Source organism: Panulirus ornatus, chromosome 10 (genome assembly GCF_036320965.1).
Source record: "Panulirus ornatus isolate Po-2019 chromosome 10, ASM3632096v1, whole genome shotgun sequence".
Taxonomy (NCBI): Eukaryota; Metazoa; Arthropoda; class Malacostraca; order Decapoda; family Palinuridae; genus Panulirus; species Panulirus ornatus.
The window spans coordinates 48319490-48346962 of NC_092233.1; the positions used below are offsets into that span (position 1 = coordinate 48319490).

Consider the following 27473-nt stretch of genomic DNA (forward strand, 5'->3'; position numbering starts at 1 on the left):
AAAGTCACCTTTGGAAAGAAAAAGCTGTACCACTGGGAGTTCAGTCTCATCAAAGAACTTCTCACTCCAAAGTTGCCCAACATATTCCTCCTATTTTCCTCTCATAGTTGCCAGTCATTTGGGCTGTTGCACTGCAGGCTACCCAGGTATACACTAAGTGGATATGTATTAAATAATTAAAAATCATTAAAAGTATGATAAAAAGGATTATTAGTTGTTTTATGTACATGTGTAGATAGTGAAATAAGAGTTTGGTTATCTGAAAATGTGTATAAGAATAACAGGAAGATACTAGGTCAGAATGATGACAGCATAGTTATGAGAAAGATCGAGTTAGGCGGACAGAAATGTGGTTCAATTTACTCACCCTACCTTTCCTGTACACCGTGGCAGTCACCAACACAAAAGCCGTCCAATGTGGCCTGTCAGACGTTCACACCCCCGACAAACAGAACTGCCTTCGGGGATTGGTACCCACCAATTAACCGTGGGGTGGCGGACAGCCAACCGTCACCCACAAGCACACAAAGGAAAAAAGCACATTCACCAGCCCAAGGGCCAACACCAGATGGACACAGTGGGCTACTGATTTTAACCAGTGCTCTTGGACCACATCCTGTGAAGGGTATGGGTCCAGGTTAGGGCTTTCACGGAGCACACCTCCAGGTCCCGGTATGAGAGACCTAACCCTCGGAGAGCAATCGCGCTTTCTTGACACCATGCTCCTCGCCAATTCAAAGTGGCTGATGCTACTTGCACGGTGTCTTTCCCGGTTAGATCCCGTACGCCCCTAAGGACTTCTGGGGTACCATAATAGCTGCAGCTAAAAGCATGAAGCAGACTCCAGAGACTTGCATATCTTTGACGTAGGCCGCTGACCCTCTGGAAGCCACGATGTCTGGCTTCCAGAAGGACCCTACAACAGGAATGCGAGGCTCACAAACCACCTCATAGCCCTTTTGTCTCAACCGTCCGGCTATAAGGGTACTGATGTTATCGTGCCTTTTGATATGATCCCTGTGGGTACGTGGGCACATCTGAGAGATGTGCGCCAACGTCCCAGGCTTGTGACATGTGTCACAGAGGCTGGAGATACTGGGTCGGCCTTTCTTAGCCCTTGCGGGGGTAAAGACTGTCGCTGATTGCACTTGGACTGCTCTAACATAGTCGCTACCTGAGAGGAGTCAGGACCCACTAGTGACCCATCTCCTGACTTGTGGTACAGTAGCAGAGGGCACGAGACCCGATCCATCGCAGGTGCTAACTAGGTTATAGCGCCATGCACGCAATCTTTTGATTTTGTGGCCCACCTGTCGACCAACATGCATAAGGGACCCGACCACCTTTGCAACTTCCTAAGAATTGCAGGTTCTGAGGCAGCTGCCAAATCACTGGGTCATACGAGGTGAGCAATTTAACAAACCGTCTGTTTATTAATTCTGACAGTTGAGACAAAGTCGGGTATACCCAAGCCACTGAGTGGAAGAATGCGCAGGGGCGTCATGGGTTAGGCGGAGCCAGCAGCGAACCGCGACTCTCACCTTTGTATCCATGCGCGTCAACTGGTCTTATATACTTCCTCAACACCAGGCGATGCATTAGCTTGGGTACGAGGAAGTCAAAAAGGATAGCACTCCTCTGCTGAGGTTTTAGAGGGGCTCTGGTGATATTAGATAGCCCCACTTCTAGCAGGGTGCCATAGGATTTATGCCTACCCCCTGCCTCAACAAGAATGCCGAGGTACTTGTAGTCGTCCTCAGCATCCATGAAGCCCATAGCGCTGTCCAATTTTTATTAACATACAGAGTCTTGCATTTACCATCAATCTCCATGCTGAGGGACTGACACTTTCCCGGGTTCACCTGAAGACCACCTCCTGCAAGTGTCTCCGCCATGATGTCAACTGCTTTCTGCAGACCGCCAGCTGTCTGGGCCACCAAAACCAAATCATCAGCAAAAGCCAGTACTGACACCCTCTGGTCTCCAAATCTCACTCCCACTCCCAATTCCTTAACCCTTGTTAAAAGAATAGGGGATAAGGGATCGCCCTGCTTGACCCCACTTGTCATTTTGATTGATTCCGACATCCCGCTGCTACCTTCAATTTGAGTGAAGGCTTGGCTGTACGTTGACATGATGTGTGCCCTGATGGGGGCAGGAATGCCCTTCCGCAACATGGCCCGCTCGATAGTGCTATGGTTAACACTATTGAATGCTTTAGCCATGTCGAGGAATGCCAGATGCACAGCATGGGACTGTGCCTGCACACGACCAGTGATCGCATCCAAGATCGTGAGGTTCTCACGGCATCCGTCCACAGGGCGAATGCCTTTTGAGCTCCATCAATCTGGACGAGGCTCGAGATACGGCTGCTCAAGATTTTCTGGAGCAGTCTGACTACGGTGCATGAGATGGTGATTGGCCTGTAGTCTTTGGGCTGGGTGGGATTTGGTACCTTGGATATCAATACCGTCCTATTTGCTTTGAATGGCTCTGGCAACACAGAGGTGGCGATCCACAAGTTGAACATCTTGCAGAGCACCTTTGGAGAAATAGACTTCAGGAGCCTAGTCTGCATTCCATCAGGATTGGGGGACGATGTTGTAGTGGCTTTAAGGTGGTGTGCAACCTGTCCCATGGTCATAACCTCTGCTGTTAGTCTGCTTTCTTGGTCATAATCAGTGATGGCATGTGTGTCTGGGTCCCATGGCCGCGAGAAGAGAGCTTCCCAAATGGGATAGAGGGTTTCAGGCCCAACTGATGTTGGTGGAACCTCCCATTCGCCTTTCAGTACCTGTCCAGTGGCCAGTGACTTACTCTTTTGATAAAACTGCTGTACTGTCTTGTACTGTTCCTGCGCAGTTGGTTTTTGCTCACAGGGACTCCCTCAGTCCGGCAGCCGCCACCTGTGTTCGGTGGTTGTCCTGTTCTGCCCTCACCCCAATTAGGGCGGTCAATGGTCGAGCCACAGGAACTTACCAGTTTCCTGGCGTGTTCTGTGGCTGCCGTGATGGCAGAGAGGCTGTCCCCTTGGCGCAGATATTCCTTGCCCCACACAGGATTGGTGGGACAAGGCCCTAATGTGTCAAGACAGGAGATAGTCTCCTCGATGAAAGAGACAAAGGATTGAGATTGGGTTTGGGGCGCCCGTGGAGTGTCGGGGACAAATAAAACCATGGGGTCAGCACCTTCACCAGAATTAGCAGCCTGCCCTCCATCAAGAGCAGCTCCCTCTCCCAGATCTTCGAAACCTTCTCCACCGGAGGTAGCACCCACGCGCCTTCTGTCACGTGGTGCTCCCTCCCTGTTGCCACTCCACATGTGCCTCTCACATCGTCTGGGACACGTCTCCTATTTGGCACATTAAACGCGACCTCTCCACCTACACAACCTTCGTGGTGAGGGTTGACGTCCAGGATCAACTCTTGAACACAGGCCTTGTATGTGCCTTTCCTTCGGAGGCCCTTGATTGCTTCTACCGACCAGCCTAGAAGAGTAGCCTGTAACTGCTGGTTCAGGCCCTGCCCAGCTACTAAAGAGGGACCAGCTGCCATCTTCACCTCTTCCCTAGCAAGGAGCTCTACTTCCTCGTCGGTCCATCTCGCTTTAGACACAATGTGCCGTGTTGCAATTTAGTGATGGTATAAATTAGCATGTGCCCACCATTCGTGGACCCTATGGCCCCGATAGCTGGTAAATGTGCCCTCACAGTGTGGGCAAGTGGGAGAGCAGTCTTCAGCTGCACCCCCTTGGTTAATGTTGGCACCTGACATGCCAATGGTGGGTGGCATGCAATTCCCGGAGGTTTTGTTATGCTTTATCGGAAGCAGTGCAACCTTAATGCTGTAAGAGCTCCTGAAGAAGGGATCCTGGAGCTAATCATATTGCTTTGCTGTATCATAAATAAGAGATGGAGAATGGGGGTGAGCAAATGAGGCCATTTCTTGTCTGTTCCTCAACAGTATGTTGCTAATACAGGAAATGGCAAGTGTGTATGAAAGAAATGCGGGGAGTGCTCATCCTCCTCGAAAAAGGAGCCTGGATGTTTTGGCTCTAAGTGAAAAGAACCTCAAGGGTAAAGGGGAAGAGTGGTGTGGGAATGTCTTGGGAGTAAAGTCAGGGGTTGGTGAGAGGACAAGAGCAAAGGAAGAAGTAGCACTACTCCTGAAGCAAGAGTTGTGGTAGTATGTGATAGAGTGTAAAAAAGTAAACTCGAGATTGATATGGGTAAAACTGAAAGTGGATGGAGAGAGATGGGTAATCATTGGTGCCTATGCACCTGGTCATGAGAAGAAAGATCATGAAAGGCAAGTGTTTTGGGAGCAGCTGAATGAGTGTGTTAGCAGCTTTGATGCACGAGACCAGGTTATAGTGATGGGTGATTTGAATGCAAAGGTGAGTAATGTGGCAGTTGAAGGTATAATTGGTGTACATGGGATGTTCAGCATCGTAAAGGGAAATGGTGAAGAGCTTGTAGATTTGTGTGCTGAAAAAGGACTGGTGATTGGGAATACCTGGTTTAAAAAGATAGATATATATAAGTATACATATGTAAGTAGGAAAGATGGCCAGAAAGTGTTAAATGATTATGTGTTAATTGATAGGTGCATTAATGTACTGAGAGGGGTAACTGGAGGGATGTCTGATCATTATCTTGTGGAGGTGAAGATATGTAGAGATTTTCAGAAAAGAAGAGAGAATGTTGGGTGAAGAGAGTGGTGTAAGTGAGCTTGGAAAGGAGACTTGTGTGAGGAAGTATCAGGAAAGATTGAGCGCAGAATGGAAAAAAGTGAGAGCAAATGACGTAAGTCGAGTTAGGTAGGAATAAGATGTATTTAGGGAAGCACTGATAGCTTGTGCAGATGCTTGTGGCATGAGAAAGGTGGGAGGTGGGCAGATTAGAAAGGGTAGTGAGTAGTGGGATGAAGAAGTAAGATTGTTAGTGAAAGAGAAGAGAGAGGCATTTGGATGATTTTTGCAGGGATATAGTGCATATGACTGGGAGATGTATAAAAGAAGGAGGCAAGAGGACAAGAGAAAGGTGCAAGAGGTGAAAAGTGGGCAAATGAGAGTTGTGGGTGATAGGGTATCATTAAATTTTTGGGAGAACAAAAACATGTTTTGGAAGGAGGTAAAGTGCATAAGGCAAGAGAACAAATGGGATCATTGGTGAAGGGGGCAAATGGGAAGGTAATAACAAGTAGTGGTGAAGTGAGAGGGAGATGGAGCGAGTATTTTGAAGGTTTGTTGAATGTGTTTGATATAGAGCGGCAGATATAGGGTGAATTTGGTCAAGGTGGTGTGCGAAAAGAAAAGGTATTGAGTGGTGGGATGAAGAAGTAACATTGTTAGTGAAAGAGAAGAGAGGCATTTGGACAAATTTTGCAGGGAAACAGTGCAAATGACTAGATATATAAATGAAAGAGTCATGAGGTCAAGAGAAAGGTGCAGGGGGTGAAAAAGAGGGAAAATGAGAGTTGGGGTGAGAGAGTGTTATTAAATTTTAGGGAGAATAAAAAGATGCTTTGGAAGGAGGTAAATAAAGTGCATAAGTGAAGAGAACAAATGGGAACGTCGATGAGTGGGGCGGATGGGGAGGTAATAACAAGTAGTGGTGAAGTGAGAAGGAGATGGAGTGAGTATTTCAAAAACTTGTTGAATGTGTTTGATATAGAGTGGCAGATATAGGGTGAATTTGGTCGAGGTGGTGTGCAAAGTGAGAGAGTCAGGGAGAATGATTCGGTATACAGAGAAGAGGTAGTCAAAGCTTTGCGGAAGATGAAAGCTGGCAAGGCGGCAGGTTTGGATGGTATTGCTGTGGAATTTATTAAAAAAGGGGTAAATGTGTTGTTGACTGGTTGGTGAGGATTTTCAATGTATGTATGGTTAATGGTGAAGTGCCTGAGGATTGGCAGCATGCATGCATAGTGCCACTGTACAAAGGCAAAGGGGATAAAGGTGAGTGTTCAAATTACAGAGGTATAAGTTTGTTAAGTATTCCTGAGAAATTGTATGGGAGGGTATTGATTGAGAGGGTGAAGGCATGTACAGAGCATCAGATTGGGGAAGAGCAGTGTGGTTTCAGAAGTGGTAGAGGTTGTGTGGATCAGGTGTTTGCTTTGAAGAATGTACGTTAGAAATGCTTAGAAAAACATATGGATCTGTATGTAGCATTTATGGATCTGGAGAAGGCATATGATAGAGATGCTCTGTGGAAGGTATTAAGAGTATATGGTGTGGGAGGCAAGTTGCTGGATGCAATGAAAAATTCTATCGAGGATGTAAGGCATGTGTACGCGTAAGAAGAGAGGAAAGTGATTGGTTCCCAGTGAATGTCGGTTTGTGAAAAGGATGCGTGATGTCTCCAGGGTTGTTTAACCTGTTTATGGATGGGGTTGTTTGGGAGGTGAATGTAAGAGTTTTGGAGAGAGGGGCAAGTATGATGTCTATTGTAAATGAGAGGGCTTGGGAAGTGAGTCAGATGTTCACCGATGGTACAGTGCTGGTGGCTGACTCAGGTGAGAAACTGCAGAAGCTGGTGACTGAGTTTGGTAAAATGTATGAAAGAAGAAAGCTGAGAGTAAATGTATTAGGTTCAGCAGGGTTGAGGGACAAGTAAATTGGCAGGTGAGTTTGAATGGAGAAAAACTGGAAAAAGTGAAGTGTTTTAGATATCTGGGAGTGGATTTGGAAGCGGATGGAACCATGGAAGCAGATGGAACCATGGAAGCGGAAGTGAGTCACAGGGTAGGGGAGGGGGCGAAGGTTCTGGGAGCATTGAAGAATGTGTGGAAGGCGAGAACGTTATCTCAAAGAGCAAAAATGGGTATGTTTGAGGGAATAGTGGTTCCAACAATGTTATATGGTTGTGAGACATGGGCTATAAATAGGGTTGTGCAGAAGAGGGTGGACGTGTTGGAATTGAGATGTTTGAGGACAATATGTGGTGTAAGGTGGTTTGATCGAGTAAGCAATGAAAGGGTAAGTGAGATGTGTGGAAATAAAAAGAGAGTGGTTGAGAGAGCAGAAGAGGGTGTATTGAAATGGTTTGGTCACATGGAGAGAATAAGTGAGGAAAGATTGATAAAGAGGATATATGTGTCAGAGGTGGAGGGAACGAGAAGTGGGAGACCAAATTGGAGGCGGAAGGATGGAATGAAAAAGATTTTGAGCGATCGGGGCCTGAACACACAGGAGGGTGAAAGGCACGCAAGGAATAGAATGAATTGGAACGATGTGGTATAGCGGGGTCGACGTGCTGTCAATGGACTGAATCAGGGCATGTAAAGTGTTTGGGGTAAACCATGGAAAGTTTTGTGGGGCCTGGATGTGGAAAGGGAGCTGTGGTTTCGGTGCATTACACATGACAGCTAGAGACTGAGTGTGAATGAATGTGGCCTTTTGTCCTTTCCTAGCACCACCTCGTGGGGGAGGGGGGATGCTATTGCATGTGTGGTGGGGTGGCAAAGGGAATGAATAAAGGCAGCAAGTATGAATTATGTGCATGTGTAAATGTCTGTGTACGTATATATATGTATAAGTTAAAATGTACAGGTATGTATATGTGCATGTGTGGATGTGTATGTATATACATGTGTATGTGGGTGGGTTAGGCCATTCTTTTGTCTGTTTCCTTATGCTACCTCGCTAATGTAAGAGACAGCGACAAAGTATAATAAAAAAAATAGTATTTATCTCATGCAGTGATATTTCTTGTTACCATATCATTAATCAACTCATTTCCTAGTTCTATTTTTTCAAAGTAATGCCTAAGGTCCAGCCTTTTACTTGACAGAATAAAATCCTGACAAGCAATTCAGTTACCCATTAACACTAAAAAACATAATTTTGTTGATGCAGCAATTGCAGTTGTACAAAAGGTATTATCAATACTAAAGCATTTCATGCATACCTTTTCAGTATTTGCAGCAGCCTTAAATCTAGAAATTATTAGATAAAATATGTCATGTGCCAGAATAAGAGCAGTATAAAAAAATTAGTATACTGGAGGCAGCAGTGATACTCAAGTCTGACATGCCATAACTCGGTGAAAGACATACACCGATCTAGTATAGGTACATCACCAAACTTCCAGCAACTGATGGTTCGGTACCTCCTTTAGTCCGGAAAGTATTATGTGCAGGAACTTGAAATTACTGCGGCCACCAAACTAGTTTACTGGGCGGCTACAGATGGCATTGTGTGTAGGGTGCACTTATTTACATTCTTTACACTGCACTTGTTGGTGGTGATACTGCAATGCTGTGAGATTCTTAGCTTACTTTGCTTAAATTTAACCCTAGCTATGGCTTCTAAGACACATGAGAGTGTCAGTCGTGGTGTTAAATGTAAACACCAGTCCATATCGATCCAAGATAAAGTAGAATTGTTGAAAAAATGGACTGTGGTGTTTCAGTACGTCAGCTGTGTAACATCTACAGTATGGGTTCATCAACTATCTATGGTATAAAGAAGAAAAGGGAGAAAATATTGCAATTCTATGCAGACAGCAATTTCAAGAAAAAAATGACGATTAGAAAAACTATGAAAGGAGGTAAGAGTACTGAGCACAATCGAGTGATGATGGAATGGTTTCGACAGCATCATAGTGATGGAGTGGACTTGTCAGGCAGCATGATAATGGACCAGGATAAGTTGTTCCATAAAGAACTTAAATTACAACATTAGCACGACTATAGTGAAGGATGGATTCAAAGATTCAAGGAGTGTCATGGAATTTCCAAGAATAAAGTGTGCGGAGAAAAGCGGTCTGCAAACCACAAAGGAGCTGCCAAGTATGTGGATGAATGTGCGAAGCTCATACCTGACGAGCACCTCAGTCCTGAGCAGGAGTATAATGTGTTTCATTTATCTATCTAATCTAATATTTGTTTAATTTAAATTTCTAGCAGTTCATGGTATACTTTAGACACATGGGAGATGAATAATTAGTGAGTTAAAGGTGTGCTGATGAATTATTATTATGTGACCACAGTCGGTCTGGCAAAATGGTTAATCCGGCAAGGCTTTGGAACCAAGAGTGCCAGAAAATCAGTGGTGTACCTGTACTATGTAAGTTGTCACTGTTTGGTTGCAAGCCATCAGAAATAATATTATGGGCCAAACATAACCTTTGGGGAATAGTCGGTGAGTCCCTGCTTCATGCATCTTAGACCATATTCTGTCATTCCAGACAATATGGCATGCAAAATTAGAACCAGCCTCAATACCTCGTTCTTATGCAATCTTAACAATGTGGAACCTACAGACCTTGCTGTAACAAAGAAGAGACTCGGTAAAACTGACGACTCCAAAAACAACAGAAAAATTTCACGAAGGATTAACTAATCCCCTGGCAATATCTATAGCATACAGCTTGGAATCCTTCAACGTGAGGTAACTGTACAGCCTTATGTCATGTCACAAGTAAGGAAAATGTTGCCAGACTTATTATTTTGCATAAATTTTTGCACCACTACATTTGTCTCCTTTTACATAAAAGGGTATGTTTTATATTTGAACTTTCAGTCATTCACCACTTCTGAGTTAAAAGTTACAGCAAAAAAAGTTATTACCTCCCAAAATCATCTATTCATTTACAACTTTCAAAAGACCCCTTTCTCAGATAAGATCCTGATGTTTCCCAGGCCCTCCTTTTCAGAGAACCTTGCAGCCCAAGGCTGTGCTATTTCCAGTAACAGTAAAGATGGACTTCTTTTGAAAGATGAATTATTTGATAAAACTGTATTCCCACTCATCTAATCAGTTCAGTTACCTATGGTGTGTGAAGTTTCTATAAGTATTGTCCTCAAGTTACCATGCTAACAAGAATGAGCACACAGACACACACATACGCAGGGATGACGATTCAATATCTGCAATACACCATGTGTTCTGGTGGGAAGAGCAGGGAAACAAAAATAATAACTGATTAGGATCCATTACTTATTTCTCAATGGTACAAAAAGTTTAAAGTGAATTGTACTGAATAATAACCATCCCCCTAAGAGTACTTACAAGCGTTAAAAATGTCTAAACGTATACCATTCATCTAAACCCTATCAACTTTAGGTCTTTGTGGCCAGTTATTTTGGTGGTGTTAAAAATCTCTTAGGCATTTAATGTGTCATTATATGTGAAAGTCTTCAAAGGCTCTTGCCAAGAAAGGTCACTGGTGCAAGTCTACATAGTTCATGCACAAGTCTAACCAAGAAAATACTAATATACCCGTATGAATCAATATTTCATAAGTACACCGATTCTCACATACTTCACTTTCATATATCTTTCATGTTATCTTAGTACTCAAGCATGATGTTATTCAGAATGCTTTTTAATACAACTTCAAAGTGGAAATTTGTAGATTTAAGTCTTGTATGTAATTAAGAGTACTTCAGATTATTCCTAATAAACTGTTATGTCGAACTGCAAATCACACTGTAAAAAATATGGATTACATACACAAAATTTTAATCATGGATGAAACATAAAGGGAAAAGATTAATGAAATACCTCATTAGGCAATCTGAACATTCATAAGGAGACTCCCCAGTGTGACGACGGCGATGCTCTTTGAAGTGCGAGGGATGGCGAAATTTGCGGCCACAGTCTATACAAGTGAATCGTGTTTGGTTGGTGTGAATCAGCATGTGGTAATTCAGTGAATGTTGCCTTGTGAACACTGCCTCACAGATTCGACATTCATATGGCCGAATACCTATAAGTAAAATTCATATAAAATTCAGTAATACTGGGGATTACTCTTTTCCAACCAGGGGTTTCCCAGATTAAAGTGTTATACTGTACTAATAAATGAAAAGAACAAGTTCTCCTGGAATACATTATATCATGTGACATTCCTAAATATTTTCTGTGTTGATCATACTAAAAGGCTCACAACATCAACTTTCCAGAAAACCTTAAAGCCCTACACTCATCATTGCATCCATCCAAAATAACTGCTTTAAGCTTTCTAAATCTGTTTTTTTATATCCAGTTGTCTTTCCTGCTTTTGCAAGGCAGCTTCAGAGTAAATGAACTTAACCATCATTTGCGTATATCCAGCCATCATGTACTGAAACCAGAGTCTATCATTCAAAGACAAGCTTCACTGACAACTTCATGATTTACCCAGACTGCTTCATATGCCCTGGTTCAGCTCATTAACAGAATGTTAACCCCCCATATACCACTTTGTTCAGCTCTTATTATCCCCTAAGCCTCCTTTACTACATCCTTTCATCTCCTTGGTCTTACTCACTCCCCTTGCTCTCCCTATTTCTGACACATATATCTTCATCAATCTCTCTTCACTCGTTCCCTTCATCTACCGACATCACTTCCCCACACAATGGTCAGCCCTTTCCACTAGACTTTGCTAAGTACCACATTCTGTGATAAATGTCTTCTCAAATAATCAACCCCCCCAACCTAAGTTGCTTACTGTCCTTAGGCACATCGATTCCAGCACAACTAGCCCTTCCTATCCTTTGCATTCAAGGCCTACAACTTGCATTCATACAATACTGCCAGGACTTTTTTATCTTCACACATACTCATATTTGCCCTTACAGATACAGACCTTTCTTTCCACACACTTCAAATGCAACCAGGATCTTAAATCCCTCTTCCAGCCCATGACTTACTTCAACCTCCATGTTCCATTTGCTGCCACATCCACTCCCAGGAGCCTAAAGTACTCCATTTCCTCCTAGTCTTTTCCAGTTAAACTCAGATAGTCCATTCTCAAAGCCCTACAGCTCATTTTCAACTTTCTTGTATTACACATTATCCCAAAATCTCACCAACTACTGGAATATTCTAAGTCATGCTGTCCACAAACAGCAACTAGTATACCTCTCATGCCCCCACCTATAGCACACTGCAAACATGTTCCTTCCTTTAGCCCTCAAATTTACCTACCTCACCACTCCATGTTAGATTATGTACAACTGAATGGCATGCAAAAGAGAGACTGCAGGATGTGAATGTCTGATCACTTCTTAGTGGAAGCAAATGTGAAAGTTTGTATTGGCTTTTGGAAAAGAGGAAATGATATAAGTGGGGAGAGGATGTGAAAGCGAGTGAACTTGGAAAAGAGGCTTGAGCGTGGACACACCAAGAAAGAATGGGTGGAGAATGGCATAAGGAAAAAATAAATGAAATTAGGGGAATGGGCAAGAAATGGAATTTTTTGGAAGCACTGCTTAAATGTGCAGGTGAAGCATGTGGTAAGCCAAAGGTGGGATGAGAGCATTTGAGAAAGTGTAGCGAGTGGTGGGATGACGATATCAAGATGCTTGTAAAAGACAAGACAGACGTAAGTGCAACAAAAGAAAAACTAGCAGGAAGTCAAGAGGAAGGTGCAAGGGTGGGATGTGGTCATTCGAGAAAGGGTAGTGAGTGGTGGGCTGAGGAAATTAAGTTGTTTGTGAAAGAGAATATAGATGTATGTGTAATAAAAGAAAAACCACCAGGAGTTTAAGAGGAAGATGCATGGGCTGAATAGAGTGCAAATGAGAGGTGGGGATAAAGAATATTGGCAAAGTTCAGGAAAAATGAGAAAATGTTAATAGGAAGGAGAATAACATGAGAAAAACAAGACAATCAGTGACAGGAGTAGATGTGGAGGTGGTAACTGGCACAAAGAAAAGATGCAGATGAGATGTAGTATTCAAAGGACTGCCGGGTGTGTTAGATGATAAGCTGGCAGATGTGGGGAGTTTCGAATCAGAGTATATGCAAAACAAGAGTGTCATGGAGAATGGTTTGGTGAAAAGAGAAGAGGTGGTGAAAGCCTCATATAAAACACAACGGTGAAAAAGCAGCTGGAGAGGATGCGGCTGCACATGAATTTCTAAGGAAAGGGGGTGATGTGCTTTCATATAAAGGCAAGGGGAACAAAAGTGAATGCTTGACCTACATAGGTACAGGAGTGTTAAGTATGCCTAATAAGTTGCATAGGAGAACAGTGATTGAGAGTGTAGCAGCATGCACAGAGTATCAGATTGGGGAGGAGCAATGTGGCTCCAAGTGGGAGATGTCTGGATCAGGTGTTTGCTTTGAAGAATTTGAGTAAGATGTTCCTAGAGAGACAGATTTATATGTGGTAGTTATAGATCTGAAGAAGGCAAATGATAGGGGTGACAGAGATACCTTGAGGAAGGTGCTGTCAATAAATGGAGAGAGGAAAGTTACTTAAAGCAGTCAGAAGTATTCATCAGGAGAGTAAGGCATGGGAGCAAGTATGAAGGGATGAGGGTGAGAAAAGAGTAAGACATGGGAGCAAGTAGGAAGGGAAGAGGGCAAGTTGTTCTATGTGAAGGAAGGTCTGCATCAAGAATGTGTGATATCACCATGGCCATTTAATCTTTTTATGGCTGGAATGGCAAGGAAGGCAAATGTGAGGGTCTTAGAGGAAGGGATACATCTACAGTAAGCTAGGGGTAGGGGTGCTTGGAGGTGAGTCAGATGCTATTTCCAGATACCATGGATCTAAAGGAAGACTCAAATGAGAAACTGCAGCAGTTGGTGTCTGAATTTGGGAGTGTGTGAAAGTATAAAGTTAAGAACTTATGTGAGTAAAAGTAGGGTTATGAGAATTAGCAGGGTAAGGAGAAAGGTCAGATTAAGTGTGAGTTTGAACAGAGAGAATCTAAAGGCAGTGGTGAGTTTTACATACCATGGAATGGGCATGTCAGCAGATGGAACTATGGAAACTGAAGTGAACCAAATGATGGGTGCAGTGAGTTGTGTGTAAAGTTTACTAAATATGAGGGTTAAGGTGGGTATATTTAATAGTAAAGCAGTCCCAAGGGTACTGTGCTTGTGCATGTTTTAAGCCCTAAATGCAAAAATAATAGAAGAGGGTAGACAAGTTAGAAATTAAATGCCTGAGGATATATGTGCTGTGTAAAGGGTTGATCTTATAAATAATAACAGTGTAACAGAGAGAAGACTGTGGTAATAAGAAAAGTATCATTAAGAGAAATGAACAGGGAGTGCTGATATAGTTTGGCCATATGGAGAGGATGAGCCAAGAAATATTAACTAAAACGATACGAGCGTCTGAGGTGGAGGGTGTAAAGGGGAGGGGAAGACTGAGGAAATGGAATGATGGAGTGAAAGAGGTTTTGAGTTATAGGGGCCTGAGCACGCAGGAGGATGAGAGGCTTACACAAAAAAGAGAGACTAGATTGATCAATGTACAGAGGGTGATGTGCTGACAATGGGTTGAACCATGGCATATGAAGTGGTCAGGGGACACCTTGGAAAAGTGTGAAGCCTGGCTGTGGATAGGGAGTTCTTGTTTCAGTGCATAATACATAACAGTTAAAGACTGGATATAAACAAATGAGGTCATTCTTTACCTGCTTCTGGTACTATCTCACTAATGAAGGAAGTGGTGAACATGAAAAAAAATACATAAACACACCACAAAGCCAGACTAACATTACACATCCTTAATGCACACCCATCTTCATAGGGAATTACTTACCCTCTTCCCTTTCTATCTGCACTTATGCTCTACTCCCCTATTAAAAACTCATCCATGCTCTAAGTAACTTTCCATTTACCCCATATCAGGAGGCCTCAAGTTACAGGATTTTGAGTTGTGATGTTTCATACCTCAGACACTTTAGAATTTGGGTTAGTTGAATCAAACTATGGCACTATATTTCAATTTGCAACAGACCAGAAGAAACAAAAACATAAATTATTTTATTTATTTTATTTCGATTTGTCGCTGTCTCCCACGTTTGCGAGGTAGCGCAAGGAAACAGACGAAAGAAATGGCCCAACCCACCCCCATACACATGTATATACATACATGTCCACACACGCAAATATACATACCTATACATCTCAATGTACACATATATATACACACACAGACACATACATATATACCCATGCACACAATTCACACTGTCTGCCTTTATTCATTCCCATCGCCACCTCGCCACACATGGAATACCATCCCCCTCCCCCCTCATGTGTGCGAGGTAGCGCTAGGAAAAGACAACAAAGGCCCCATTCGTTCACAGTCATTCTCTAGCTGTCTTGCAATAAAGCCCGAAACCACAGCTCCCTTTCCACATCCAGGCCCCACACAACTTTCCATGGTTTACCCCAGACGCTTCACATGCCCTGATTCAATCCACTGACAGCACGTCAACCTCGGTATACCACATCGATCCAATTCCCTCTATTCCTTTCCCGCCTTTCACCCTCCTGCATGTTCAGGCCCCGATCACTCAAAATCTTTTTCACTCCATCTTTCCACCTCCAATTTGGTCTCCCACTTCTCTTTGTTCCCTCCACCTCCGACACATATATCCTCTTGGTCAATCTTTCCTCACTCATTCTCTCCATGTGCCCAAACCATTTCAAAACACCCTCTTCTGCTCTCTCAACCACGCTCTTTTTATTTCCACACATCTCTCTTACTCTTACATTACTTACTTGATCAAAGCACCTCACACCACACATTGTCCTCAAACATCTCATTTCCAGCACATCCACCCTCCTGCGCACAACTCTATCCATAGCCCACGCCTCGCAACCATACAACATTGTTGGAACCACTATTCCTTCAAACATACCCATTTTTGCTTTCCGAGATAATGTTCTCGACTTCCACACATTCTTCAAGGCTCCCAGGATTTTCACCCCCTCCCCCACCCTATGATTCACTTCCGCTTCCATGGTTCCATCCGCTGCCACATCCACTCCCAGATATCTAAAACACTTTACATCCTCCAATTTTTCTCCATTCAAACTTACTTCCCAATTGACTTGACCCTCAACCCTACTGTACCTAATAACCTTGCTCTTATTCACATTTACTCCACAACAGACTTCATACTTGCCCCTCTTTCCAAAACTCTTGCATTCACCTCCCTAACAACCCCATCCATAAACAAATTAAACAACCATGGAGACATCACACACCCATGCCGCAAACCTACATTCACTGAGAACCAATCACTTTCCTCTCTTCCTACACGTACACATGCCTTACATCCTCGATAAAAACTTTTCACTGCTTCTAACAACTTGCCTCCCACACCATATATTCTTAATACCTTCCACAGAGCATCTCTATCAAATCTATCATATGCCTTCTCCAGATCCATAAATGCTACATACAAATCCATTTGCTTTTCTAAGTATTTCTCACATACATTCTTCAAAGCAAACACCTGATCCACACATCCTCTACCACTTCTGAAACCACACTGCTCTTCCCCAATCTGATGCTCTGTACATGCCTTCACCCTCTCAATCAATACCCTCCCATATAACTTACCAGGAATACTCAACAAACTTATACCTCTGTAATTTGAGCACTCACTCTTATCCCCTTTGCCTTTGTACAATGGCACTATGCACGCATTCCTCCAATCCTCAGGCACCTCACCATGAGTCATACATACATTAAATAACCTTACCAACCAGTCAATAATACAGTCACCCCCTTTTTTAATAAATTCCACTGCAATACCATCCAAACCTGCTGCCTTGCCAGCTTTCATCTTCCACAAAGCTTTTACTACCTCTTCTCTGTTTACCAAATCATTTTCCCTAACCCTCTCACTTTGCACACCACCTCGACCAAAACACCCTATATCTGCCACTCTATCATCAGACACATTTAACAAACCTTCAAAATACTCACTCCATCTCCTTCTCACATCACCACTACTTGTTATCACCTCCCCATTTGCGCCCTTCACTGAAGTTCCCATTTACTCCCTTGTCTTACGCACTTTATTTACCTCCTTCCAGAACATCTTTTTATTCTCCCTAAAATTCAATGATACTCTTTCACCCCAACTCTCATTTGCCCTTTTTTTCACCTCTTGCACCTTTCTCTTGATCTCCTGCCTCTTTCTTTTATACATCTCCTAGTCATTTGCACTATTTCCCTGCATAAATCACCCAAATGCCTCTCTCTTCTCTTTCACTGACAATCTTACTTCTTCATCCCACCACTCACTACCCTTTCTAATCAACCCACCTCCCATGCTCCTCATGCCACAAGCATCTTTGTGCAATCCATCACTGATTCCCTAAATACATCTCATTCCTCCCCCACTCCCCTTACTTCCATTGTTCTCACCTTTTTCCATTCTGTACTCAGTCTCTCCTGGTACTTCCTCACACAAGTCTCCTTCCCAAGCTCACTTACTCTCACCACCCTCTTCACCCCAACATTCACTCTTCTTTTCTGAAAACCCATACAAATCTTCACCTTAGCCTCCACAAGATAATGATCAGACATCCCTCCAGTTGCACCTCTCAGCACATTAACATCCAAAAGTCTCTCTTTCGCGCGCCTGTCAATTAACACGTAATCCAATAACACTCTCTGGCCATCTCTCCTACATAAAAATTTTGTATAAATTGTGTGAGGAAGTACCAGAAGAGACTGAGTGCAGAATGGAAAAAGGTGAGAGCAAAGGACGTAAGCGGAGTGGGAGAGGAATGGGATGTACTTAGGGAATCAGTGATGGCTTGCGCAAAAGATGCTTGTGGCACGAGAAGTGTGGGAGGTGGGCAGATTAGAAAGGGTGGTGAGTGGTGGGATGAAGAAGTAAGATTGTCAGTGAAAGAGAAAAGAGAGGCATTTGGGAGATTTATGCAGGGAAATAGTGCAAATGACTAGGAGATGTATAAAAGAAAGAGGCAGGAGATCAAGAGAAAGGTGCAAGAGGTGAAAAAAGGGCAAATGAGAGTTGGGGTGAGAGAGTATCATTAAATTTTAGGGAGAATAAAAAGATGTTTTGGAAGGAGGTAAGTAAAGTGCACAAGACAAGAACATCGGTGAAGAGGGTTAATGGGGAGGTAATAACAAGAAGTGGTGATGTGAGAAGATGGAGTGAGAATTTTGAAGGTTTGTTGAATGTGTTAGATGATAGAGTGGCAGATATAGGGTGTTTTGGTCGAGGTGTTGTGCGAAGTGAGAGGGTCAGGGAGAATGGTTTGGTAAACAGAGAAGAGGTTGTGAAAGCTTCGTGGAAGGTGAAAGCCAGCAAGGCAGCAGGTTTGGATGGTATTGCAGTGGAATTTATCAAAAAAGGGGGTGACTGTGTTGTTGACCGGTTGGTGAGGTTATTTAATGTATATATGGCTCATGGTGAAGTGCCTGAGGACTGGCGGAATGCATGCACAGTGCTATTGTACAATGGCAAAGGGGATAAAGGTGAGTGTTCAAATTACAGAGGTATAAGTTTGTTGAGTATTCATGGGAAATTATAAGGGAGGGTATTGATTGAGAGGGTTAGGGTATGTACAGAACATCAGACTGGGGAAGAGCAGTGTGGTTTCAGAAGTGGTAAAGGATGTGTGGATCAGGTGTTTGCTTTGAAGAAATACTTAGAAAAGCAAATGGATTTGTATGTAGCATTTATGGATCTGGAGAAGGCATATGTGAGGAAAGTTGCTGGAAGCAGTGAAAAGTTTTTATCGAGGATGTGAGGCATGTGTACGAGTAGGAAGAGAGGAAAGTGACTGGTTCTCAGTGAATGTCAGTTTGTGGCAGGGGTGCGTGATGTCTCCATGGTTTTTTAATTTGTTTATGGAAGGGGTTGTTAGTGAGGTGAATGCAAGAGTTTTAGAGAGAAGGGCAAGTATGCAATCTGCTGTGGATGAGAAGGCTTAGGAAGTGTCAGTTGTTTGCTGATGATAAAGCGCTGGTGGCTGATTCGGGTGAGAAACTGCAGAAGCTGGTGACTGAGTTTGGTAAAGTGTGTGAAAGAAGAAAGCTGAGAGTATATGTGAATAAGAGCAAGGTTATTAGGTACAGTTGGGTTGAGGGACAAGTCAATTGGGAGGTAAGTTTGAATGGAGAAAAGCTGGAGGAAGTGAAGTGTTTTAGATATATGGGAGTGGATTTGGCAGCGGATGGAACCATGGAAGCAGAAGTGAGTCACAGGGTGGGGGAGGGGGTGAAAGTTCTGGGAGCTTTGAAAAATGTGTGGAAGGCGAGAACATTATCTCGGTTCCAACAATGTTATATGGCTGCGAGGCATGGGCTGTAGATAGGGTTGTGCGGAAGAGGGTGGATGTGTTGGAAACGAGATGTTTGAGGATAATATGTGGTGTGAGGTGGTTTGATCAAGTAAGTAATGAAAGGGTAAGAGAGATGTGTGGTAATAATAAGAGTGTGGTTGAGAGAGCAGAAGAGGGTGTATTGAAATGGTATGGTCATATGGAGAGAATGAGTGAGGAAAGATTGACAAAGAGGATATATATGTCAGAGATGGAGGGAATGAGGAGAAGTGGGAGATCAAACTGGAGGTGAAAGAATGGAGAGAAAAATATTTTGAGCGATCGGGGCCTGAACATGCAGGAGGGTGAAAGGCGTGCAAGGAATAGAGTGAATTGGAACGATGTAGTATACCGGGGTCGATGTGCTGTCAATGGATTGAACCAGGGCATGTGAAGCATCTAGGGTAAACCATAGAAAGCTTTGCGGGGCCTGGAAGTGGAAAGGGAGATGTGGTTTCGGTGCATTATACATGACAGCTAGAGACAGTATGAGCAAATGTGGCTTTTGCTGTCTTTTCCTAGTGCTACCTTGTGTGCGTGCAGGGGGAGGGGGTTGTCATTTCATGTGTGGTGGGGTGGCGACGGGAATGAATAAAGGCAGCAAGTATGAATTATGTACATGTATATATATGTCTATGTCTGTGTATGTATATATATGTATACACCGAAATGTATAGGTATGTATATGTGCGTGTGTGGATGTGTATGTATATACATGTGTATGTGGGTGGGTTGGGCCATTCTTTCGTCTGTTTCTTTGCACTCCCTCGCTGACACGGGAGACAGCAACAAAATAATAATAGAAATAGAATAGAATAAATTCTCAATGTCAAAACAAATATTCTACTTTTAATGAAAATGCATATAAACATACTTTGAGCTGTTTGTGTATTCATAAAGCATATTTCAATTTGAAGGTGGAGGGATGCCATGAATAAGATTTTGAATGCTTGGGGCCTGACACACAGGAGAGCGAAAGGAGTGCATGGGATAGAGTGAATTGGAGCAGGGGAAACAACAGAAAGGTGGAGCCTGTCTGCGCATAAAAGTTAGTAGTTTTGGTGCGTTATGCATGAATACCAGAGGACGGATGTGTGTGAATGAGGCTTTTCTTTTCTATGTCTGTTCCTATGGTAATCTCACTAATGCAGGAAACAGGGAACAAGTATGAAATAAAGATTGAAAGATTTCAATTATGTCGGCAAAATATCTTTCAATCTGTTTCCTACCCAATGGGAAAACATTTGTGTTCATCGCTACCCCATTACTAAGTTTTATAGCATCCACAGTGAATGAAGGTACTTCAGTATGTCTGGAAGGAATGTTAAAGGCACCATTGCAAACAAGAAAACAGGATGTGAGGCATTATTTAAGATGAAACTACAGGTGCTTGAGAGGTTTGATACTGGTCAGAAATTCATGGCTACCACCAAGCCTGTGGGTCCAACTCACCCTGTTATCTTTATATCTTTACTGTTATTTAATCAAGTACCATTTATATTCCACCTTGTAAAGCAATATTTGCTGAATCAGATAATTCCGGGTGATCTATATCATATAAACACTCAGTAGCCCTCATCAAACCCCCAATCCACTCCAACACCACATTCAGCTTTCCTCACTACATTTTTGTAAGAATATAAAATATCAATTGCATTACCTGCAATATGGCATAATCTGTTGAATCAGATAATATAGGGGGGTGATGTAGGTAATCTAGTGCTACTTCCTCTCCCTTCTTGTAACCCTCATTCCATTCCATCCCACTCATGCAGCACCTTACTTCCTCATCACCACATTTCACTACAGTACCTTTTTTGGTAAGTTTCTGTAACAGTAAAGTCCATTGATAAGGGTTACACCGGGAAAAATTTCACCAATGATAGTATTCACCTTAAAATGGGTTTCAACAGTTTGTGCAGATAGAAGTTGAGAAACATATTCTCTTTGTAACTTGAAGCCTCCCGGTAAATCTGTACCTCTCTCCACAAAGCAACTCTGTCAACCCTATCTATGCTTTCCCTAGATCCACAAATGCAACATACAAAAAGACTCCCGGTAAATCTGTACCTCTTTCCACAAGGCAACTCTGTCAACCCTATCTATGCTTTCCCTAGACCCACAAATGCAACATACAAATCACACTCTTTACCCTGCATTTCTCAGACACACATTCTTCACAGCCAGCACCTAGTCCATTCATTCTGTACCTCCCTTGAAACCAAAATACTCTCCCCAGTCAGCTGCTCCCATAAAACTTATCAGATATACTTTAATCATGTAACTTTTTGTTGGTGCTGACAATTTTTTTCTTGGCATGTACGTGGATGACAGTTTAATGTGAAAGATTCATGGTTAGTAAGGCTGAAAGCTGATAAAGTTAAGAATTCAATAAAGATGACAAATATAGAGAAAAAATTGCTGAAGAACATAAGTATTTTAAGTAAGGATGACACTGGAAACAGCTTTGACTGTGCAACAGAGGCATTCTGTGAGTGTGGTGCAACTAGAAACTTTAGTCTTACTTGATAAATCAGCAGTAAACAAAATGAAAGACTGAAAAGTGTCCATACTAGCTGCAGAGAGTTTCAGGAAGAGCTGAATCTGCAGAAGGAAAACATGGATGGAGTGCAAAAAGTGCAAAATATAGAATCCAAAAAAGGAAACTATACAAGCTGGTGCACATAAACAAAAGAAGAGCAAGTTAATTTTGGTGGGAATAAACAGATGCAGATGGGATGTTTGTACAGATGGTGAGTATTGAAAGTGAAGTATGTAAGAAATGAAAATAGTAATCTAGAGAATGGGACAGAGATGAAATACAAAAGACCCTGCAAGTATTATAAACATTATAGGCTGTCTACTGGAAATAAAAAGAAATCTCACAAAACATATCAACTATACCTGAATATCCACACTGTGGAAAATAATCAGGGTCATGGGTCTTAAAAAGCCCGACCCCTCTTAAAACTAAGAACTAATTAGATGCACCATAAATGATAATTTCCATCAAGATTGAGGATTATAGGATTATCTTGACTTATGAAAACAAGAGGGGTCAGTAAAAGAAGGAAAACAAAGCAGAGAGCTGTTTCAGGTTTAGCTAATCTTCATATCTATCAGAATTACTTTGTTTCTTTCATCAAAATCATGAAAATATATTCGTCCTGCTTATCTAAAGGAGCATCAATTATGTCTTCCTAATCTCAAAGCATTAATTATAAGTTACAAGGTCCCATGGTCCCATAAATAAAGTTTTCGTGAGGTACATGAAAAATGATTACTCAACTGAGATTAGGGACATTTATGATTTACTTGTGATCTGAAATACATAAACCTGACTATAATTTGTATAACCGTTTTGAGAATTAAAGTTAAGTATATTTTTTACATAAAAAAGTTTTCAAGTGTGTCTTACCTGCATGACTACGGTAATGAGATAAAAGTGTGGACGGCGCAGTGAAGAGACGGGGCGGATGGCAAATCTTACACTCGAGCGTATCCGAGGCCATAACAGACTGGGACCGAATTTCTGTTATCAGTTTCAGGGCCATCTCTTTTTCTGCCTAAATTGATAAAACCATTAGGATAACCAAATTTATTCAAAACTTATCCCATGCACCAACTTTAATATCATGTACAACAAAATATGCCTAGAGTAGGGAAGAAAGAATTCTACCTATGTTTTCCTGTGTGTTTAGAAGGTGACTAATATGGATAGGAATGTGTGCGTGTGTGTACGTGTGTGTGTGTGTGTGTGTGTGTGTGTGTGTGTGTTTGTGTGTGTGTGTGTGTGTGTGTGTGTGTGTGTGCTTTAGAACCCCCCCTCTTGTATTTCATTTTCTGAAAGATGGAACAGAAAAAAGGAGGCAAGTGAAGAATGCTTATCCTCCGTGAAGGCTCAAGCTGGTGTGTCTCATTATGTGGATGTAACCTTGATGAGAGGAAAGGTAAAATAGGGAGCAGGTTGAGGAAACCTGGATGCCCTGGAATGTCTTAGGGGTTGATGTGAAGGCATAAGCTGAAACAGTTGTGGGAATGTGTGAAAGAGGGTAAGGAAGTGAGCTCCAAACTGATGTGGGTAACAAGTGAAGCAGACTGCAAGGGATGGGCGATTATCAGTGCTTATGCACCTGGCCATGAGAAAAAAGATGCCAAGAGGCAAGCATTTGAAAGCAGCTGAGTGAGTCTGTCAGCAGTTTTGAGGCAAGAGACCAGGTATTAATGATGGGTGATCTATATATGAAAAAGAGTAATGTAGCCATTGAGGGTATAACTGGGAGCAATAGGGTATTCAAAAGGGTGAATGGAAATGGTGAACAGCTAGAGTTGTAGACTGAAAAAGCACAGGTGATTGGGAATACCTGAGTTAAAAAGGGGCATAAGAGATACTCTTAAATATGAATGTGCTAAGAAAAGCAACTGGTTGAATGTCTGATCATTACTTAGTGGAGCTTAGGTGAAGATTTGAAAAGGTTTCTGGAAAGAGGAAGTCTATCCATCTATATCTCTGACACCTGTTCCCTTTGGGAACTTCTATCCAGGGGATGGCCACAGCAAGAAAGTATCCACTTATCCCTGTCTTTACATGCCTCCCTCGCATACACCATTCCATGCATTCATCCATCACTTCCCTTCTTCTAGTATTCTTCCCCTCTATTTCCCCAAGTCACAGGACGTCTCCCTCTCACACCAACCCTTTTAATTGTACTATCATACACTCTCCTTGCAAACTTCCCATCTTGCATTCTTTGCACCTGCCCAAACCACCTTAAAGTATTACATTTCACCCACTCTACCATTCCACAATTTCCTCTGCATTCCCTGCTATATCACATCTCTCATACACACCAACATTTTTCTTCATTCCATCTAGTCATACCACACACTTCTGTGAAATAGCTAATTTCAACAGGCTACATTCTTGACCTCTGTAACTCATTCCATGTCCATGTTTGGAGTATAGGTCAGGGTTGGTAGGACTACATTGTCCTTTAATCCTCTCTTCACATTCACTTCCATTTTTACACCAATACCCTTCATTATTCTATCAAGGGACTCAAAGACTCTTCTACCCTGCACTGGTCTCTCCCTTGTCTCTTCTTCCATATCTCCAAACTTGCTCAAGATGGCTCCTAAATACTCAAACTCACTCACCTCTTCCAGTCTTTGTCTCCCATATCCAAAACACAATTTAGTATGCTTTCTTCTTTCAATTTATATGGCTCTGCAAAATCTATACTGTCATTCTGTTTCCTTTTAAACACCATTACTTTAATTTCACTTGCACTTATCTTCAATTGCCTACACTTACACACACTTACACACATTATAAAACAACCTTCTGGAACTCTTCTTCACTCTTAGTAAACAACACAGTATCATCCATAAGCAGGCTTGCCATTAGCACCCCCTTTCCCTAGTTTTGCTTTCATCTCTCTAATTATGCCATCCATATATATATATATATATATATATATATATATATATATATATATATATATATATATATATATATATATATATATATATATTTTTTTTTTTTTTTTTTTTTTTTATACTTTGTCGCTGTCTCCCGCGTTTGCGAGGTAGCGCAAGGAAACAGACGAAAGAAATGGCCCAATCCCCCCCCCCCCCATACACATGTACATACACACGTCCACACACGCAAATATACATACCTACACAGCTTTCCATGGTTTACCCCAGACGCTTCACATGCCTTGCTTCAATCCACTGACAGCACGTCAACCCCTGTATACCACATGACTCCAATTCACTCTATTTCTTGCCCTCCTTTCACCCTCCTGCATGTTCAGGCCCCGATCACACAAAATCTTTTTCACTCCATCTTTCCACCTCCAATTTGGTCTCCCTCTTCTCCTCGTTCCCTCCACCTCCGACACATATATCCTCTTGGTCAATCTCTCCTCACTCATTCTCTCCATGTGCCCAAACCATTTCAAAACACCCTCTTCTGCTCTCTCAACCACGCTCTTTTTATTTCCACACATCTCTCTTACCCTTACGTTACTCACTCGATCAAACCACCTCACACCACACATTGTCCTCAAACATCTCATTTCCAGCACATCCATCCTCCTGCGCACAACTCTATCCATAGCCCACGCCTCGCAACCATACAACATTGTTGGAACCACTATTCCTTCAAACATACCCATTTTTGCTTTCCGAGATAATGTTCTCGACTTCCACACATTCTTCAAGGCCCCCAGAATTTTCGCCCCCTCCCCCACCCTATGATCCACTTCCGCTTCCATGGTTCCATCAGCTGCCAGATCCACTCCCAGATATCTAAAACACTTCACTTCCTCCAGTTTTTCTCCATTCAAACTCACCTCCCAATTGACTTGACCCTCAACCCTACTGTACCTAATAACCTTGCTCTTATTCACATTTACTCTTAACTTTCTTCTTCCACACACTTTACCAAACTCAGTCACCAGCTTTTGCAGTTTCTCACATATATATATATATATTTTTTTTTAATTATACTTTGTCGCTGTCTCCCGCGTTTGCGAGGTAGCGCAAGGAAACAGACGAAAGAAATGGCCCAACCCCCCCATACACATGTATATACATACGTCCACACACGCAAATATACATACCTACACAGCTTTCCATGGTTTACCCCAGACGCTTCACATGCCTTGATTCAATCCACTGACAGCACGTCAACCCCGGTATACCACATCGCTCCAATTCACTCTATTCCTTGCCCTCCTTTCACCCTCCTGCATGTTCAGGCCCCGATCACTCAAAATCTTTTTCACTCCATCTTTTCACCTCCAATTTGGTCTCCCTCTTCTCCTCGTTCCCTCCACCTCCGACACATATATCCTCTTGGTCAATCTTTCCTCACTCATTCTCTCCATGTGCCCAAACCACTTCAAAACACCCTCTTCTGCTCTCTCAACCACGCTCTTTTTATTTCCACACATCTCTCTTACCCTTACGTTACTCACTCGATCAAACCACCTCACACCACACATTGTCCTCAAACATCTCATTTCCAGCACATCCATCCTCCTGCGCACAACTCTATCCATAGCCCACGCCTCGCAACCATACAACATTGTTGGAACCACTATTCCTTCAAACATACCCATTTTTGCTTTCCGAGATAATGTTCTCGACTTCCACACATTCTTCAAGGCCCCCAGAATTTTCGCCCCCTCCCCCACCCTATGATCCACTTCCGCTTCCATGGTTCCATCCGCTGCCAGATCCACTCCCAGATATCTAAAACACTTCACTTCCTCCAGTTTTTCTCCATTCAAACTCACCTCCCAATTGACTTGACCCTCAACCCTACTGTACCTAATAACCTTGCTCTTATTCACATTTACTCTTAACTTTCTTCTTCCACACACTTTACCAAACTCAGTCACCAGCTTCTGCACTTTCTCACATGAATCAGCCACCAGCACTGTATCATCAGCGAACAACAACTGACTCACTTCCCAAGCTCTCTCATCCCCAACTGACTTCATACTTGCCCCTCTTTCCAAAACTCTTGCATTTACCTCCCTAACAACCCCATCCATAAACAAATTAAACAACCATGGAGACATCACACACCCCTGCCTCAAACCTATATTCACTGAGAACCAATCACTTTCCTCACTTCCTACAGGTACACATGCCTTACATCCTCGATAAAAACTTTTCACTGCTTCTAACAACTTTCCTCCCACACCATATATTCTTAATACCTTCCACAGAGCATCTCTATCAACTCTATCATACGCCTTCTCCAGATCCATAAATGCTACATACAAATCCATTTGCTTTTCTAAGTATTTCTCACATACATTCTTCAAAGCAAACACCTGATCCACACATCCTCTACCACTTCTGAAACCACACTGCTCTTCCCCAATCTGATGCTCTGTACATGCCTTCACCCTCTCAATCAATACCCTCCCATACAATTTACCAGGAATACTCAACAAACTTATACCTCTGTAATTTGAGCACTCACTCTTATCCCCTTTGCCTTTGTACAATGGCACTATGCACGCATTCCGCCAATCCTCAGGCACCTCACCATGAGTCATACATACATTAAATAACCTTACCAACCAGTCAACAATACAGTCACCCCCTTTTTTAATAAATTCCACTGCAATACCATCCAAACCTGCTGCCTTGCCAGCTTTCATCTTCCGCAAAGCTTTCACTACCTCTTCTCTGTTTACCAAATCATTTTCCCTAACCCTCTCACTTTGCACACCACCTCGACCAAAACACCCTATATCTGCCACTCTATCATCAAACACATTCAACAAACCTTCAAAATACTCACTCCATCTCCTTCTCACATCACCACCACTTGTTATCACCTCCCCATTTGCGCCCTTCAATGAAGATCCCATTTGCTCCCTTGTCTTACG

At 42.6% G+C, this 27473-nt stretch overlaps 1 protein-coding gene across 7 annotated transcripts in view; it reads right to left on the bottom strand.

Annotated features, from left to right (window-relative positions):
- LOC139750936 (uncharacterized) overlaps nucleotides 1–27473 on the bottom strand; it is a 244969-nt gene that overhangs the window by 14309 nt on the left and 203187 nt on the right. For 6 of the 7 annotated variants that reach the window (XM_071665854.1, XM_071665850.1, XM_071665848.1 and 3 more), the window contains 2 exons: nucleotides 22475–22618; nucleotides 10513–10717 (listed from right to left, as the gene is read on the bottom strand). In XM_071665854.1, the coding sequence (XP_071521955.1) occupies nucleotides 10513–10717; nucleotides 22475–22618 (349 nt within the window). Of the gene's footprint in view, nucleotides 1–10512; nucleotides 10718–22474; nucleotides 22623–27473 lie in introns of all 7 variants that reach the window. The other variant, XM_071665849.1, reaches the window with a different exon arrangement.